The sequence below is a fragment of the Culex quinquefasciatus genome, chromosome 3 (genome assembly GCF_015732765.1).
Source record: "Culex quinquefasciatus strain JHB chromosome 3, VPISU_Cqui_1.0_pri_paternal, whole genome shotgun sequence".
Classification (NCBI taxonomy): domain Eukaryota; kingdom Metazoa; phylum Arthropoda; class Insecta; order Diptera; family Culicidae; genus Culex; species Culex quinquefasciatus.
This window is the reverse complement of record NC_051863.1, coordinates 28,102,291-28,118,861: the sequence shown is the minus strand read 5'-3', so window position 1 is coordinate 28,118,861 and position 16,571 is coordinate 28,102,291. Positions and strand designations below refer to the sequence as shown.

Sequence of the window (16,571 nt, the reverse complement as noted above, 5' to 3'; positions counted from 1 at the left end):
TAGCGCAGGTTGCTACTAGGGCAGCTGATTTACTCTGTGCTTACACCCCACAAGCGCCAGGAACCTGAAAATTTGTTAGTAGGATAGGGTGTTTGGTCAGGATTCATCATAGAAGATGATGATGCGACCCAAAATCATAGTGTTTGTTGAAAGGTATTATATTTTATTCTCAAGGCAAACAATCGGTTGCTGCGGATGAGACATTTCCCGTTTAACTGTTGTTAAATTTTTAATGAAATGGTTTAATCTTAGACAGCCGGCTGTGGAAAGATATAACCAAATAATATTTATTTATAAAATGAGGTGTTAAACGCAATGCTGCAATGATAGCGTAGTCTGATTTTTAATTATATAATCATTTAGTTCATGAATTTGTTACGGAATAGACGCGACGAACTCAATCATCAAGTGCCTTCCTATCTTCTTTCTGTTAGCTAGATAAGGTATTGATTTTCGTTGCCTCTCGAGCTACGATGCTATGGAGAGGGCTTAACACACAAACAACCGACGTCGAGCCCTCCGAGCTACGGAGCTATGGGAAGATCTTTTCAACACAAAAAAGACTCGCGCACCACACGACGTTCTTGATGAATCAAAATAATTTTGTTACGCGATAAACCTAGCGAACTCGGATCGTTTTTATCGAAAACTATATCACAATTCACGACAAAAATGCGAAACAAAAGGCACACACAAAAAAATAATCACTTTTCACTCCGAATTTTTTTTTTACGACCACGCGCTCCCTTTGTCAATTATGCACTGATGACGCTGCATTTTCAGAGGGTATTCTTCTCCTCGCAGCGCACAATTCACGACAAAAATGCGAAACAAAAGCCTCACACAAAAAAAAAACACTTTTCACTCCAAATATTTTTTTTACGACCACGCGCTCCCTTTGTCAATTATGCACTGATGACGTTGCATTTTCAGAGGGTATTCTTCTCCTCGCAGCGCACAATTCACGACAAAAATGCGAAACAAAAGGCTCACACAAAAAAAAAACACTTTTCACTCCGAATATTTTTTTACGACCACCCGACCACTTAACCTGAAAAACATACGAGAATTTTCCTTATGTAATTCAGAGTTCATAACTGGAGTTTTTTTTAAAAGGTCCAATAAACCAAATTTCCAGTTTTTGCTTTTTGGGTGTTTTTGAAACCGCATTGAGTCTCGGTCTGGGGTATCAACAAACACCCAAAAAGCAAAAATTGAAAATTTGGTTTATTGGACCTTTAAAAAAAACTCCAGATAAGAAATTTGATAAATATCAACAAGAATCATCGATTTTCATCGATGACACAGTGTGGGTTTCAAAACCGCTCATTTAAATTTTACCTAAATTTATTTAAATAATTTTAATCTTTTCTTTAAGCGTGTGCTCTTCAGTTTTGTATTTGCTGGCAGCACTGCGAGAACTGTCAAAACGGTCAAAACCAGAGGCAGTTTAAACCAATTGTTTTGTTTTGTTTCGAAGAGTCCACGTGCGTTGCTGGCTTTTGCGGCAAAAGAATTTAACTTAAATTTTGCTTTAAATTTATCGTTTTAAAAAACTAAAATCTTAAAATGGTGCGCCGCCTGAGAAAGATGAAGAAAAACCAAAAGTACAACTACAACCGGAATCGCAAACGGCTGGACAAGCAGCTGAAAAGCACCGGTCCCATCCGATGGTGAGTTCTTTGTCAGTGATCCGTGAAATCCAGATTTGAAACGCTTATTTTACTTCCAGTCTGGAGATCAAAAACGCGCTCGATCCGCGCAAGAAGCTCAGCGCCAACATCCGGGAGATGGGTCTGGCGTTCAACGTGAACCGAACGATCCCGGTGCCGAACGCCAAGCAAACCCGCATACAGTTGACCCGCTACGTGAATGGGTTCCTCGAGGAAGATGCTGTTGATGTGGAAACGAGCACTGAAGTGAAGCGACCGCCGCCACCGCCCAAGATCCACGTCGCCCAGCAGCTGGAACAGGAAGCGAACGAGTACGTGGAGAGCCGGTTTCGACTGCCCAAGGGCCAGGTCAAGTTCGCCTGTCGGATGATCGACGCGTACGGTTTCAACTACCGGGCCATGTCGCGCGATCGGACCAACTACGAACAGGACACGTGGCGCCAGTTACGCCAGAAGGTGCGTAAGTTTTTGTCCATTCCGGAGCAGTGCACGCCCTACCTGGAGAAGAAAGGTTGGCTGGACTGCGAAATGGACGATCCGAACGATCCCCGGTGGAAGGAGTACGGCACGGACGATGAGGAGTGTTGAGGTAAGAATAAAGAGTAATTTTGGGCTTGTAAAGTAATGTTTTATGTTTATTGGTTTTTGAGAAATTCCTTATATTTAGCGCACCACTTTCAACAAACGACCTTTGGACAACAGTCCGGATATTTTTTGGAGGTATCCTTCGTTGTGCGACATCCTTTGGGCACTGCCGCTACACCACATCTGTAAGGAAAATTAAATTATATATCACACAGGTAGCAATTGCATTACAGTTTGTTTTTCTTACCCCGTCACACTCAGAGTGTAGTCGTTGCTGCAGGTCCACTTTTCGCAGTTCTTGTATTTGCTAAATCCCTTCTTGATCGTCGTCTTTGTCTGGCCCTCGTAGCACTGGCCGGGATAAGCTGAGTGTCTGGCGTTGGCCATTGTTCTGGAGTAGCCGTTGGTGAACTGCATAATGCAGCACACGAGTAGAGTCACAACGAAAAGAAACTTCATATTGTAAAAAAATAGTTTTGCTTGAGCTCACTTGAAAGAAACGTAGGTATGAGATTAGCTACATTTTACTTGCTTTATATAGGATCGACGCAAGCTAGATTATAATCATGATAACGAGACACGACTGCGTGTTTGGATTTTCCTACAAGTTGTTGTCAAAACATCGTTTGGTTTGAGAATTCCCTGTTGATCCCAGCAATAATAAAGCAATGAACGGATTTTCTCTGTCAATTAGGTAGAGATTTGAACTTGACCACCACTGAATAAATATAAAAAAAACTGTGGGGATCGTTTATTTATTGTAAGTAAACGTAAGTTGTAAAATCTTAGATAAGAAATAGCACCGCCCGCATTTTCAAACGCTTTTTAAAAATTATGTTTTTTTTTAAAAAGCTCAAAAAATTTAATTGTTTGTCAATTTTTCCACACGAAAAATTGATTGCAAAAAATACTTTTGAAAAAAATCAGTTTGTATATGTTTTAGATGACAAACAATGCCATCTTTTGAGCTGTTTAGAAAAAAAGACATAATTTTAAAAAAGCGCAAAAAAAACGTTTTTTTTTATTTTATTTTTTTTTATAAATTAAAGTTTTAAATCGAAAAATTCTTTACATAAATTCTGAAATCGTGCCCAGTTCTCTAGTCATATCCACTGAAAATGATTTTTTGTTTTCAACGTGATTTTTTTTTAACTGTAAAAGTCATGACCAAGCTTGACCATTGCTGATTTTCATTGAAAGATCACAAAATTTCCTACAAAATTGCTTCAAGGATATTAAAGATTGGACCAATGGTTGGTGAGATCGTCGGAAATAAATGTTTTCAGGCTTTTTCAAATGTGTTGATTAAAAAATTTTAAACATATTTTTATTTGAGAGATTGGAAAATTTCACGGTACTTTTTTGACATTGAAAATCGAACGAATTTTTACTAAGTTACCGTCACTTAAAAATTTTTCGCTTTTCGGTGATGAAGAGCAACCCTAGTTATTTTTTGTGTAATTTTTTTCTTCGGAGACTGTATCTCAGCAACCATTGGTGCAATCTTTAATATCTTTGAATCAATTTTATACGAAATTGTCTGATATTTTTTTTTTCAGAGATGGTCAAGCTTGGCTGACCAGTGTTGCAAATGAGTGATAAAAAAGCTATCATTTGATTATCTCTGCACCAATAACATCAAAAGGTGTAGTGACTGTCATTATAGCTTGTGAGATCTCTTCTTGTGTCTCGTGATTCCCAGCGATTTTATTGGTGTAGCTCCTCCCCTTTTCCTCGACTATGCGCTCTCATCGCTGAGTCGCTCAATCTCTCCGAAAACTGCAATGGCGATTTGGAGCCGACCACGCATGATGTCCCGTAAACGTGCGCTTGGAAAGATTGATTTTGTGACGGCTTTTGTGGTTGAACTTTGTTGTGGTGGGATGATCGTGAAAGTGGGATTGAGAGAGAAAAGGAGAATGTCAAACGCGAGTGTGCAAACACAAAAAAACATGCTCGGCTATGCTCGGCGCAGCGAATATCAATACGGAGAGAAGAGCAGTTGTATTTCGGCCATGATTCAGGATTGATAATTTTATTTGCAGAGAGCTCATAGGGGAAATATACCTTTTCTAATCAAACACCTATCTTCGTCATATATGGAGAGATTGATGCTCGATTTAAGCTTCAAAAATACTATTTAGGCTATAAACTTACCAACAACAGCACCACCTCGAGTAAGCACGTAAATTTATGCCATTTACTGGCCAAAAAGATCAAATTTAATGCACATTTGATCATATGTAATTTCTATTTTGCGAGACCATTTCTCATCATTTTGGTGGCACACACATCCACACGCAAGATGAGAGCTTAGCTGCTTAACGAAAGTCGCCATCAATATCTTTTCACTGGCGCTAACGATTTCAAAGCGCTTAAGATGTAAAGTTGCTCCCGACTACCGGCAATATGTTCTTTTGACCATTACTTAGTCACTCACTTGAAAAATAATCCCGAAACATGTAAATAATTAGCAAGCGCCATCAAAAAAAACAAACGCGCCAAGTCTTTTGACGTTTGAACTTTGAATACCCATTCCAGTCGAAGGCTGAAGAAAACCGAGCGAGGAGCGAAGGCAAATAAAGAACAAAGGGTGGCCACCAACACCACCAACTTGCTGGTGCAGCGCCTGTTGGAGTGAGCAAGTGCTGCCTAGAAACTTTCGCTATAAAAGCTACTTTTCGTGAGTGTTCGCTTAAAATTTCATCAATTTTGGCAGCACTAAGCAGACCCAAAAGAGCGCTGGAAGAAAAAAAGAACTAAGCTGAAAATAGAAAAATGGGCGTGGCCCAATGCACTCGTCTGATTAGAATGCATTTTTGAAATATTTTTTTTAAATGCTTGTAAAAGGAATAGCATAACTTTTAATAAAAGTGAAAATAAACAGAAATGTTCACAAAAAGTTGCTCTACTCGTTGGTGTACTTGGGTTTAGTGAATTTTAAGGAACAATCTAGATTATCCAGCATCATACAAACACGACCGCTTATTAGGCTTAAAGTGGGCATATTTCCCCTAGTTTTAATTTGTATTTGCGGCGTATTTGTTGGTCCCTTTTGCTGGGGTTCAAGGCCACTTCCGTCTACGTCCCAAATGCAAAATGGTGCAATCTTTAATATCTTTGAATTAATTTTATAGGAAATTGTCAGATCTTTTTAAAACTTTTTTTTTCAGGGGTGCCCAAAAGGTTGCGGGCCAGATCTGATTTTTCTAAAACAGTGGCGGGCCGGAACTAATGTTTGATAAATGTTGAAAAAATTAGTGTTTTATATGATTGGGTTCTTTTAAAGTAAATAAATAGAAGAACTAGTGTTGCAAATAGGATTCATATATCTTGATTTGAAGAATGAAAAACAAAGATAACTTTCAAAAATGTGTTTATTTGATTTATTTCAATGTTTGTTTGTTTAAAATTGTATAGTACAATTAAATACCTTGATATAATATTAAAAAAAAAACATTCTAATTTTTATGGCCGTTGCAATTTTTGTTAATTTAATTTCCTTAACACTACAATATAAAAAAATGAGACATGGTCAAATTTATTCAAACGAATTTTGTATTCGAATATCCTTTACAAAAAAAAACTTTTCGCGTTGTTGTGCACCTTTATTCAAATAAAAAAAATCAAATGATTTTAAATTAGTGTTTTTTTTAATCATTTTAAATATTTTTTTTCGCTATTCTTCGAAATTCAAAGCTTATTAAAAGTATATTTTTTGCTCCCTAATTGCTTGACTCATTTTGAGACGTTTTTTAATATTCAGTGTGAATAATTTGCATTTTAAAGCTTTTCAATCCATTTTTTTCATAAATTTCACAATTTTACGAAATGGACAAGTTTTCAGTTTTAAAATATCAATAAAGAAATTATAAGAATTAAATTCAAACATGAAGAATGTTGTATAAATAAGTTGAAATTTGATCTCAAGCTTATTTTGTTTATTTTAGACAATCAATTTATTTATTTAATATTTCATGAACAGCCTTAAGGGCCGGTCATAGAACTATTTTGAAAAGCCGTCGCGGGCCGGATGAAATGGCTTCACGGGCCGGACAATAAAAAAAATCGACATTACGGAACCCTCTGATTCGATTCCTTAGACAAAAATAAATATCTGTGCCAATTTTGAGCCAAATCGGTTAAGGTTTAGGGGTCGCTTTTTATCGTTGAAGTTTATTTGGGGAAAATCGCGAAGATGTATGAGGGAAAACATCGTTTCAGTATTTTTCTTCCAGGTGGCGCGGGTATCGCCCAAAATTGTCCAAGTGTGAGATTCTTGTAGGAAATTTAATTTCCTACAACTTTGTGAAAGGGTGCAACGCGATCCGAGTTGATGCTGATTGTTGGTGTTTTTGCCTTCCTCACCTTACTGAGGAAAGGCTATAAAATCACTCGAAAAATGAACTTCTTAATTCGACCTCGTAGACCCACCTTCACGTATACATATCGACTCAGAATCATGTTCTGAGCAAATGTCTGTGTGGATGTGTGTAGGTGGGTGGACAAAAAAAATGTCACTCGATTATCTCCAGACTGGATGCACGGATTTTGACCGTATTAGTCTCTTTGATCCGTCTTGGGGTCCCATAGGTCTCTATTTAAAATCAGCAAGTTTAGTTGAGTACTTCAAAAGTTATGCTAAAAAAACGATTTTGGTTTATGTCCGAAAGTTTGTAAAAAGGGTGGTTTTTGCAAGAAACCCTATCATGTTAAAAAATTTCAGAAAGGTATTAAAAAGACCTTTCCAATGAGCTCAAAACATTGAAGATCTGACAACTCTATCAAAAGTTATTTATACACTCCGGATCTCAGATATTTCAATAAAAATTATGTCCGGGTCCATCATGCGACCCATCGTTAGTTAGATAATCAAAAGACCTTTCAAATGAGCCTAAAACATCAAGGATCTGACAACCCTATCAAATGTTATTAGCACTTAAGTGTTATTTATATACTTTTTGGAGGCCGGATCTCAGATATTTCAGAAAAATTAAATTAAAACCTTTCAAATGAGCCTAATACATCAAGAGTCTGATAACCCTATAAAAAGTTATTAGCACTTAAGTGTTATTTATACACTTTTTGGAGGCCGGATCTCAGATATTTCAGTAAAAATGATGTCCGGGCCCATCATTTAACCCATCGTTAGTTAGATAATCGAAAGACCTTTCAAATGAGCCTAAAACATCAAGGATCTGACAACCCTATCAAATGTTATTAGCACTTAAGTGTTATTTATATACTTTTTGGAGGCCGGATCTCAGATATTTCAGTAAAAAATATGTCCGGGTCCATCATGCGACCCATCGTTAGTTAGATAATCGAAAGACCTTTCAAATGACCCTAAAACATCAAGGATATGACCACCCTATCAAATGTTATTGGCACTTAAGTGTTATTTATATACTTTCTGGAGGCCGGATCTGAGATATTGTGATAAAATATTGTCTGAATCTTCCATGTGAACTTTCGTTGGATAGGTTTTTTTTTTATCAGACCTTGCCGATGAGCCAGAAAAATTGAAGGTTTGCGAACCCTATCAAAAGAAATCAGTAATAAAATTGATTTGTTAAACATGTTAAGGGAATGTTGCTATTTTTACTGAATGTATTGACTTTATGAATGTGAGGTAGGCACCAACCACCTAAAGGTGGATTAAGTATCGTTTTTTTAGTAAAAGGTATTTTCTTATATCCTTCCTATGTAGGTACCCCTTATATTCTTTCAAGTATATAAGACGATTTCTTTTCATCGCATCGCTAATAACTCATCAGGATCAACTCGGATCTTCTTGCATCCTTGGACAAAGTTGCAGGAAATTAAATTTCTTACAAGAATCTCATACTTGGACAATTCGGGCGAGCCAAAATCCTGAAGCGATGTTTTTCCCCATACATTTTTGCGGTTTTCCCCATGTAAACTTCAACGATAGAAAGCGACTCCTTAACCTTAACCCATTTGTCTCAAAATTGGCACAGTTACTTATTATTGCCTAAAGATTCGAGCCAGGGGCCATCTCTTCAGATTTTCTAAAATTTTAAATTTTTCATGTCACCCTACTGCATGCATTTTGTGATACTTTTTGCTCAAAAAACAATAAAATCGGACTTGAAATTTGAAATGTCTTTATTTTATGTTTGCTCTTAAATGTTTTCCAAATCAGAACAGAGACTTTTTTACAGAATCCATTCACTTGGGGCACACTTCCTTCGGACAGCAATCTGGGTACCGTTTAGAGCTATCACTCTTTATTTTGCACCCTTGTTGGGCCACGGCTAGACCACATCTGAAAACACAGAAGACATTGAACAATCTTTTTACAATGCATTGATAACATTCAACTTACCCCACAACCTCAAGCCCGTAATCGTTGCTGCAGCTCCATTTCTCACAGCCTTTGTAGATTGTCGCGCCTTTGTTGACCGTCGATTTTGTCACCGTGTCGTAGCACTTTCCGGGATAAGCTGGATTCCTGGCGTTGGCGACATATCTAGCGGCACCACTCACAATATGGAGAACTCCGAAAAGGACTAAAGCCAGCGTGAAAAAGATCTTCATTTTTTGTTTGTTTGGGTTTTTCGATGTCCACCACAAGCAATCAAATCGTAACTGACCACAGATGCGATCTCGCAGTTGGCTGTTATATGCAGAAGTCAAAGTCGATAATCGGCTCGTAAAAGAATGAAGAGAGCAATGTGTAAACCAGTTTTGGATGTGGATATAACTGGACGGAAAAACACATCCAGTTCCAGACCTCCAGTGTGATGTTGGTGCGGGATTTCCCATCTTTTAATGTTTGGTGTCGTTGGTGATAATACTTTAATACAATTAGGCTGATCTGATTGAAACTACTACATCAGAAAACATAAATTAATACATTAAAGAAAAGTGACACGCATACGAAAAAACGAATTTTTGGGTACAAATGCTCAAAACATAACTGAATTAAAATTTATTGTTTGACTGCTTTTTTCTTAGATTTGGATTTTATTATTTTCAAGGAATATGAATCAAACTATTTTTAAAAGGGCAATATTTGTAAAATATTGAATTAAGACACACACACATCACCGCAAAAACATTTTTAAGTTTTAATTTAATTTTACATTTTTGTTACTCTCCTCGATCAGAGTAAAATATTTATGTTTATTTTTGAAAGTTAGTGATAACAAGATATTTCCACACTAGTGTTAGAAAAGTTACAATCTAATTTTTAAAATTGTAAAAAATCATATAAATTGATTTTTGAAGGGTTGTGTTATCTTCCTCTCATAAAATCTTAATATTTGTATCTAATTTGCAACGTTGCTTTGGGAACGTCAATGCTTTAAATACAAATTGAATTTAAAAATATTTTACAAAAAAAAACATCCAAATTTCAATGAAAATTAAAGTGCAATCAGCTTAGTTCAATTTAAAATGCATTCCCTTGCGTTTAGAATCATTTTGAGCATGTTTGGGTTCATTAAAACATCTTTTGAATTTTTGAAAAAGTTCGATGTTCAGTATCGAGTGCATGGGGTGATTGGTCATTATAATTAAACAATGGCATCAGTAGTGCGGTGCCTGTGGGGACGCGCAGTCCTGGTTTTCCGTGTTATTTTCTGTCTCTTTTGTGTCGCTGTTCGAGTGCATGGGGTGATTGAATTTCTTCTTCTTCTTTTTTCATTTTTTTTTAGTTCGCGCGTTCGTTGACCGATGAATTTTATTTTTGTTCTTTTTATATAGTTTTCGATAGAAACGATCCGATTTTTGTTTTTTGAGATAAGCAAGTCGTATTGCTAGATGAAGTCCTTTCCATATCATCGAGGATCGGAAGGCACGTCGACGAATATGTTTTAAGGCTTATGATATAAAATAATTTTGATGAATGAAGCCCTTCCTACATCACTGTTGGTCGGAAGGCACGCCGACGGAGAATTTCTGGAGAATCGCGGGCGAATTAATACTATATTTAAATCCCTAGATAGGTATCTTTCCGCAGCCGGCTGCCTAAGATTTTTAAAATTTCAACCGATAAACAAATTGCTTATGGTCGCATCACCTACCACAGTGAATCCTGACCTCATACCCATCTTACTAACCCCTCAAAACTCATGTGATACTTTGTCGGAGACGCAGCTGATTTAGCGGTCCCATCACTCAAGTATCGGCTAACATTCCCGTCCACTTCCCCGTGTCTTACCTCTGGTCGTGGCCGGCGTCGGTATTGATCAGCACGATAGGGACCTTTGAAAATTGCGAAGGGGTGATGATTGGTTCCTACTTTTCATCTGTGGTCCACGGAGCAATGTTTGGGGGTCCTGGTCAATAACGAAGTAGCAGCTACGGGTATACACCAATGCTATGCTATGCTATGCTAATTTTTGGTTTCATCAAATCCTACTTTTTTTTAAATTAATGATTGCAAAGCAACTAAACTAGTGTAAAATGCATTTTAAACACCTTTTTCATTAAGGGGTTACATACATGTTTATCAGCAAAAAAGTCAGATGTTAGTATGAGCACACACTTCAACTTTTTTTTAAATTCTTTTTTCAGGGCATTAAAACATACATTTTCACCTACTAAAAAAAGAATTTGAAGATATTTTGTTGCATCATTGCCGAGATATAGCAATTTCAAGTTAGCAGTTTAAAAAAAAATGGGTGCGACGATATACCTATTCCGTGTGCATGACGAAGGCCGATTTTCAAAAAGTTTATTTTAAAAAGAGATAAAAATATTTCTCTGTTTTTCATACAAAAAACCGTTAGTTTTTGAATTTTGTATTTTTTAAAAAACAAATTTTAAAAATTGGGCTTCGTCATGCAGACGCGGTACATCTTGAGAGGCTTAACCTCAAATTTCAGCTAATTTGGTCCATACTATCTCGAGATATCGTGGCACCCGTAAATCAACTCGGGGTTTAGCGAAAAACGCCAACAAAGTTTGACAGCCCGCTTTGCGCATTGCAAAGTTTAGAGCCTCAATCGTCTTTTACTCAGTTTAATCATGAAATATCTTCGTGAAACTTTCAGGAATGATTAATAATTATCTTTTGAGTGGATTTAACTAATATTCTGTAATATAAAATTTTGTGATTTTCTACATGCATGTTACCCCTTAAAATGTTGAGACTATGGCTTGTTATTTCATTTTTTTTTTTGGGACAAAACTATGAAAAATATTCGCATGGCCTAATATTGGAATGAAAAATGAATTTATTTTGGGTACTTTTTATACTTTCTGGATACATACACACTTAGATTTTTTTACCGAATTCGGTAAATTTGACCGAGTTTCAACTACCGAATTTGGTAAAATCTTATCAAAATTCACTAATGATGTCCATTATTGTTCATCGTACTACCGATTTTCGGTATAGAGAAATTCTCAAATTTTGTAGGGGCCTTCCCTATGACCAAAGAAGCTATTTTGTGTCATTGGTTCAACCATACAAGTCTCCTTACAAATTTGGCAGGTGTCGATACAAGAAAGGGTACGTAAATATTCGAAAATCTGTAACCTTTTAATGAATTTTCTGATTTATTTGGTGTGTTCGGCAAAAGTGTAGGTATTGTTGAGGAATTTTCAGGAAAAAATAGGTACACGGAATAAAAATTGCCGAAAACTTTTTTACAAAAACGTTACTCCCGAAATACGTATATTATAAATATATTTTTTATTTGTTCTAGGGGATCGAAACCCGCTACTTTTGAGCCATAGAGAAGTATGGTCAAAAAATCTGCAGCAAAGTTATAATTTTTGGAAAAAAATAAAAGTTTCATACACATTTTTTCACCTAATTTTTTATATAGAATTGATTTTGCAATCGAGAAGAACTATAAAGATGTTTTTTATATAGGGCCCCTTTTTCAAGATATAGCCGATGAAATTTTGATTTCAGCGAAATATTTGCAGTTTTTCGATTTTTAAAAAGTTTTAAAATATTTTTTTTAGGTTCAGAAAATTTGCAGTAAAATGGTATAAGATACATTGAAGATTGGACCTCTAGTTCCTGAGATACAACGGCCTAAAATTGAAGTTTTCTAAGTCTCCCCAAACAACCCACTCTTTTCTAGTCAGAAAAATAAAATCCATATTTTAGGAAATTATGTTTTTGTAAAAAAGTTAAGAAAAAATCTGCAATTTTTTTTCTATTTTTCTATTTTCCTCAACAATACCTACAACTTTGTCCAAGAAACCAAATTGATCAAAAAAAATCATTCAAAGTTTACAGATTTTCGAATATTTACGTACCCTTCCTTGTATGGACATCTGCCAAATTTGTATGAAGACTTGTATGGGAGCAATTCTCTACCAAAACCGGAAATGGATTTTATTTGCGTATTTTTTGATTTGGCTCAAACTTTGTGGGGGCCTTCCCTATGACCAAATAAACTATTTTGTGTGATTGGTTCATCCATTTAAAATGTTAGTCTTGATTTTAAAAAAAATCTAAATATTTTTTTCTAAAAGATCGGAAAATTTTACGAATGTTCCATGTTTATACATTGATAATCGGACCATTAGTTGCTAAGATATCGTCTTTAGAAAATGGTGGGTTATTTTGGTGAGATTAAGAAAACTTCAATTTTCGTGTTTCTTTTTCTTAAAGCGGGTCTATCTCAGCAACCCGAGGTCCAATCTTCAATGTCTCTTAGACAATTTTATAGCAAATTTTCTGAACTTCTCAAAAAAATATTTTTAGAAATGGTCACTTATGGTCACTATTTTTAAAAATTGAAAAACTGCAAATATTTCGCTAAAATCAAACTTTCGGTGGCTATATCAAAAAATCTGTAAAGTACTTTTCGATTGCAAATTCAATTTTGCATTTAAAAAATAATGTCAAACTTGTTTTTGCATGAAACTTCGATTTTTTCCAAAAATCACTATTTTTTTCAAAAATTCATAACTCGGCGGCAGATTTTTTGACCATATTTCTCTATGGCTCAAAAGTTGCGGATTTTTGTCCCCTAAAACATATCAAAAGATCTCGAAAATCAAAAAATACGTATTTTGGGAAATTAAGTTTTAGTGAAAAAAAAAGTTGATTTAAAAATCTGCATTTTTTTTTCCCGTGTACCCATTTTTTTCTCAAAAGTCCTCAACAATACCTACAACTTTGCCGAAGACACCAAATTGATCAGAAAATTCACTCAAAAGTTACAGCTGTTTGAATATTTAGATACCATTTTTGTATGGACAGCTGCCAAAATTGTATGGAGACTTGTATGGATGAACCAATCACACAAAATAGCTTATTTGGTCATAGGGAAAGCCCCAACAAAGTATGTTTACCCATCTAAACTTAACCGATTTTTTAACTACCGGTAGCGGTAAAGAAACATAACTTTAACCGAGACACCAAAACGATCATAAAATCCCTTTCAGATTTTATATGTTTACAAACCCATTTTCTAATAGAAAAAAAAAACATAAAATTTAAATAGCAAAAAAAAAGTTGTGAGATTCAAAATCAAAAAAATAAACTAATGAACATTTATAAAAAGAATTTTGGTTTAGATAGCAAAAAATAATTTATTTTATTCTATCGATAACATCTAGTACATTTGTAAGCACTTTTAATTAGGACATATTACGTAGGGACAGCATTGGGGCCATGGCCTATCGGGTTCTCCTTCGGTCCTGTAGCATCCCGAGCCAACACTGACGTGACCACAACTAAAAACAAAAAAAAAAACAAATTTTAAAATCAACAGCAAAAACTTTGCCTCCAAACACTCACTTGGTAAAAACCAGAATATAATCATCCGTGCAATGGACGCTCTGACATTGGCCACTTATCTCTCTAGATCTTCCTCTGGGCACGTGGAGCCCACTGCTCGAGTGATAGCACTCACCGGGGAAATCTGAATGGTGGATTACATCAAATTTAGAATTTTCTTACAATTTAGAAAAATAACTAAACTTACCAGGGCTTTTTTCGCTTGGCAATCGTGAAAGCGCCGATCGACAATCATGAAGCGTAAGGTGAATCAGTAGCAGTGAAATTGTGAGAAGGCGCATCGTCTTTTGTTAATTATTATTTTTTATGGTTTAAATTTAAGAAACTTTTCGTATCTTAATTGTTTTATGATTAACAAGAGTCGACCAGCAAAACATGTGTACTATTTGGATTCTCCCCGTTTTAAGTATTGAGTCACTTAGATTTATTATGTTATTCTCGATTCTTCTTTGCTCAGCTGGGAAATATGTTTGAAAATGGGCTGAAGTTATCACCATTTCAATAAAACAATTGAGAGAGAATAATACCAAAACATATTTGTTTGGAGCGTCTTTCAAAAACACAATTTTGTGCTGGAGCCCTTTTCAAACCTTAACCAAGATACGACGCAAACGTTATCACTTTGTTATTGTATCATCTTTCGGGGCGCAGGCTTAGAAGAGACAGCAGCAGCGCGCTCTCCCAACGGAGCGATGCTCACGCTTGATTTATAGCTTCATTACAGTCCGTCTTAATCGGAGGCAATTCAAAATTTTAATTAAATTAATTATACGGTTCACTGCGGGCGTTTTGGAACAGCTCTTGAAGACAATTATATTCGGTAATTTGATATTTTATTAGAGTTTATCTCAAATGTTTTAAGCTTATTAAACCAAATATTTACTTCCTTAACGGTAATTCAATTTAATCAAACTAAAAAAATCATCATTCAAATGTATTATTTTTTATATAACTTTTAAATTACTTTTTTTTATATTTTTTGTATTATATAAACTTACCTACATTTATTACTTGAGCGGAAAAAATCCAGACAAATTTACTAGAGGCTCTGCATGTTTAATATGGGTAGTGTCCTAAAGTTTGATATATCACAAGAGTGATTTAACCTTTTTGAAATTTAGTCTTGACCAAAATTTTAAAAATGTTGTTTTGAGGTGATCACAAATGCTTTATTTTTATCTTTGAAATAGGACTATTAGTTTCAGAGATATTGGTACAAGATGGTACAAGATAATAAACCAGAGTTCGGAGTTTTTCATTGCTGAAAAGGAAACCTTGGATTGTCGAAGTCCAGCGGCTGGCGGATGGGCAATTATTTTCATAATTTTAAGATGGGCGACCGGTCGAAATCTGTTGTGGATTGACCTACCGCGGGATAAATCGGAAGCCGCAGACGGAGGCAGCTTCTGCGGGTGGATGTTGGCAGCCATACCAAAAGAAGATGGCCGTGTTGTTGTGGGTAATGGTCACTCCCTTCGACAGCTGTGCAACTGTGGCCATTCCCGGTCGCTGTCAGTTCTACCAAAATGCCTTGCCTAAGAACCAGGACACGCCAGTGGAGCCTCAGCGGATGCCGGTGGCTCTAGCCTAAAGCTGTCCAAAGCACTGGATCGGCTTTTTTAAATTTTCAGTGAACCTCCAAGCCAAAGCCACCGGCGGCTACTGCAACTTCTTCGGGCTGTCCCGATTCTGTAGCATAACACATTTATACAACTGTCGACGACTAAGAGTGGCCACTTACCTCAGCAACACGGCCATCCACTGCTGGTAAAGCTGTAAATCCACCCGCAGATGCATTCCTAGTCTTAACAACCTCCGACCTATCCGTCGGTAGCACAAAACTCGCTGAAAAAAAAAACAGATAAAAATCAGGATTTAAAGCACTGTGATAAAAAAAACTTCTAATTGATAGCACTGCGCCTCTACCATCAGGACTACTTTTCCGCTGTTGAGTGAGCAAGAAATTCACCAATGTAGAGTTTGACATCTCGAAATTTGTTTTCGAAAATAGCCCTCATGAGCCCTCATAGCCCTCTTTGTGAGTAAATGAGCAAAGCCCCTCACACTCACCGAGAGTGTTGAGTAATTTACTCGCAGATAACTAAGTTTTTCCTCATGGTTGAGTAACCCGTGAGTGAGTTTCCGAACTCTGTAATAAACGGCTGTTTTGATGAATGGCAAATCTTCTTCTATATATATAAAAAATTTCGACGGTTTTGTTCGAACGCGAATCAGTTCAATACGGAGCCTCGTATCGAGGTGCTCTCTGTTGCGTTGGGTTCAGTGTTGCGTTCCTCACGCGCTCACGCGCTCGTGAGCGCTCACTTTTCGCTCATTCGTGAGGAGGAGCGCTGCGCGAGCTAGCTCACGTTTGCCCGCGCTCACGTTTGCTCCGATTTTTTCAGCTCGCGTTTGCTCCACGCTCGCGCTCGCGCTCATATTTCGCTCACGGAGCGCTCATTTTGGACGTGTCGCTAATCATTTAACGTTTTTGAGAAAGTTTTTATTTCAATTCTAGATGAATTTTTTGCTTGAGGTGCAGTAGGGCTGAGGACATATGATTTTGTGAACAAATT

The 16,571-nt window shown here is 36.4% G+C and overlaps 4 protein-coding genes across 4 annotated transcripts; 1 reads left to right on the top strand and 3 right to left on the bottom strand.

Moving 5' to 3' along the window:
* The first annotated feature begins 1,458 nt into the window (after positions 1-1,458).
* On the top strand, positions 1,459-2,294 carry LOC6042214 (nucleolar protein 16). Its single transcript, XM_001851303.2, has 2 exons — positions 1,459-1,673; positions 1,733-2,294. Exons 1-2 carry the CDS (start codon positions 1,570-1,572, stop codon positions 2,259-2,261), a joined length of 633 nt encoding a protein of 210 aa, XP_001851355.2. The 5' UTR covers positions 1,459-1,569; the 3' UTR covers positions 2,262-2,294.
* Positions 2,280-2,763, bottom strand: LOC6042215. Its single transcript, XM_001851304.2, has 2 exons — positions 2,506-2,763; positions 2,280-2,441 (listed from the first exon to the last, which is right to left on the bottom strand). Exons 1-2 carry the CDS (start codon positions 2,715-2,717, stop codon positions 2,351-2,353), a joined length of 303 nt encoding a protein of 100 aa, XP_001851356.2. The 5' UTR covers positions 2,718-2,763; the 3' UTR covers positions 2,280-2,350.
* A 5,605-nt stretch (positions 2,764-8,368) lies between these two features.
* LOC119769911 (U-scoloptoxin(16)-Er13a-like) lies at positions 8,369-8,931 on the bottom strand. Its single transcript, XM_038263737.1, has 2 exons — positions 8,608-8,931; positions 8,369-8,547 (listed from the first exon to the last, which is right to left on the bottom strand). Exons 1-2 carry the CDS (start codon positions 8,817-8,819, stop codon positions 8,451-8,453), a joined length of 309 nt encoding a protein of 102 aa, XP_038119665.1. The 5' UTR covers positions 8,820-8,931; the 3' UTR covers positions 8,369-8,450.
* Positions 8,932-13,778: 4,847 nt separating this feature from the next.
* LOC119769986 (la1-like protein 13) lies at positions 13,779-14,449 on the bottom strand. Its single transcript, XM_038263986.1, has 3 exons — positions 14,183-14,449; positions 13,996-14,119; positions 13,779-13,931 (listed from the first exon to the last, which is right to left on the bottom strand). Exons 1-3 carry the CDS (start codon positions 14,274-14,276, stop codon positions 13,832-13,834), a joined length of 318 nt encoding a protein of 105 aa, XP_038119914.1. The 5' UTR covers positions 14,277-14,449; the 3' UTR covers positions 13,779-13,831.
* Between the last annotated feature and the right edge of the window lie 2,122 nt (positions 14,450-16,571).

What these genes read in the sequence shown, in the direction of transcription:
- LOC6042214 (XM_001851303.2), top strand. Translation starts at nt 1,570, where the DNA reads ATGGTGCGCCGCCTGAGAAAGATGAAGAAAAACCAAAAGTACAACTAC. An exon ending in AGCACCGGTCCCATCCGATG is followed by an intron (nt 1,674 to 1,732) that starts GTGAGTTCTTTG and finishes TTTTACTTCCAG; the next exon opens with TCTGGAGATCAAAAACGCGC.
- LOC6042215 (XM_001851304.2), bottom strand. Translation starts at nt 2,717, where the DNA reads ATGAAGTTTCTTTTCGTTGTGACTCTACTCGTGTGCTGCATTATGCAG. An exon ending in TACACTCTGAGTGTGACGGG is followed by an intron (nt 2,442 to 2,505) that starts GTAAGAAAAACA and finishes TTTTCCTTACAG; the next exon opens with ATGTGGTGTAGCGGCAGTGC.
- LOC119769911 (XM_038263737.1), bottom strand. Translation starts at nt 8,819, where the DNA reads ATGAAGATCTTTTTCACGCTGGCTTTAGTCCTTTTCGGAGTTCTCCAT. An exon ending in TACGGGCTTGAGGTTGTGGG is followed by an intron (nt 8,548 to 8,607) that starts GTAAGTTGAATG and finishes CTGTGTTTTCAG; the next exon opens with ATGTGGTCTAGCCGTGGCCC.
- LOC119769986 (XM_038263986.1), bottom strand. Translation starts at nt 14,276, where the DNA reads ATGCGCCTTCTCACAATTTCACTGCTACTGATTCACCTTACGCTTCAT. An exon ending in GCCAAGCGAAAAAAGCCCTG is followed by an intron (nt 14,120 to 14,182) that starts GTAAGTTTAGTT and finishes TCCACCATTCAG; the next exon opens with ATTTCCCCGGTGAGTGCTAT. An exon ending in TATATTCTGGTTTTTACCAA is followed by an intron (nt 13,932 to 13,995) that starts GTGAGTGTTTGG and finishes TTTTGTTTTTAG; the next exon opens with TTGTGGTCACGTCAGTGTTG.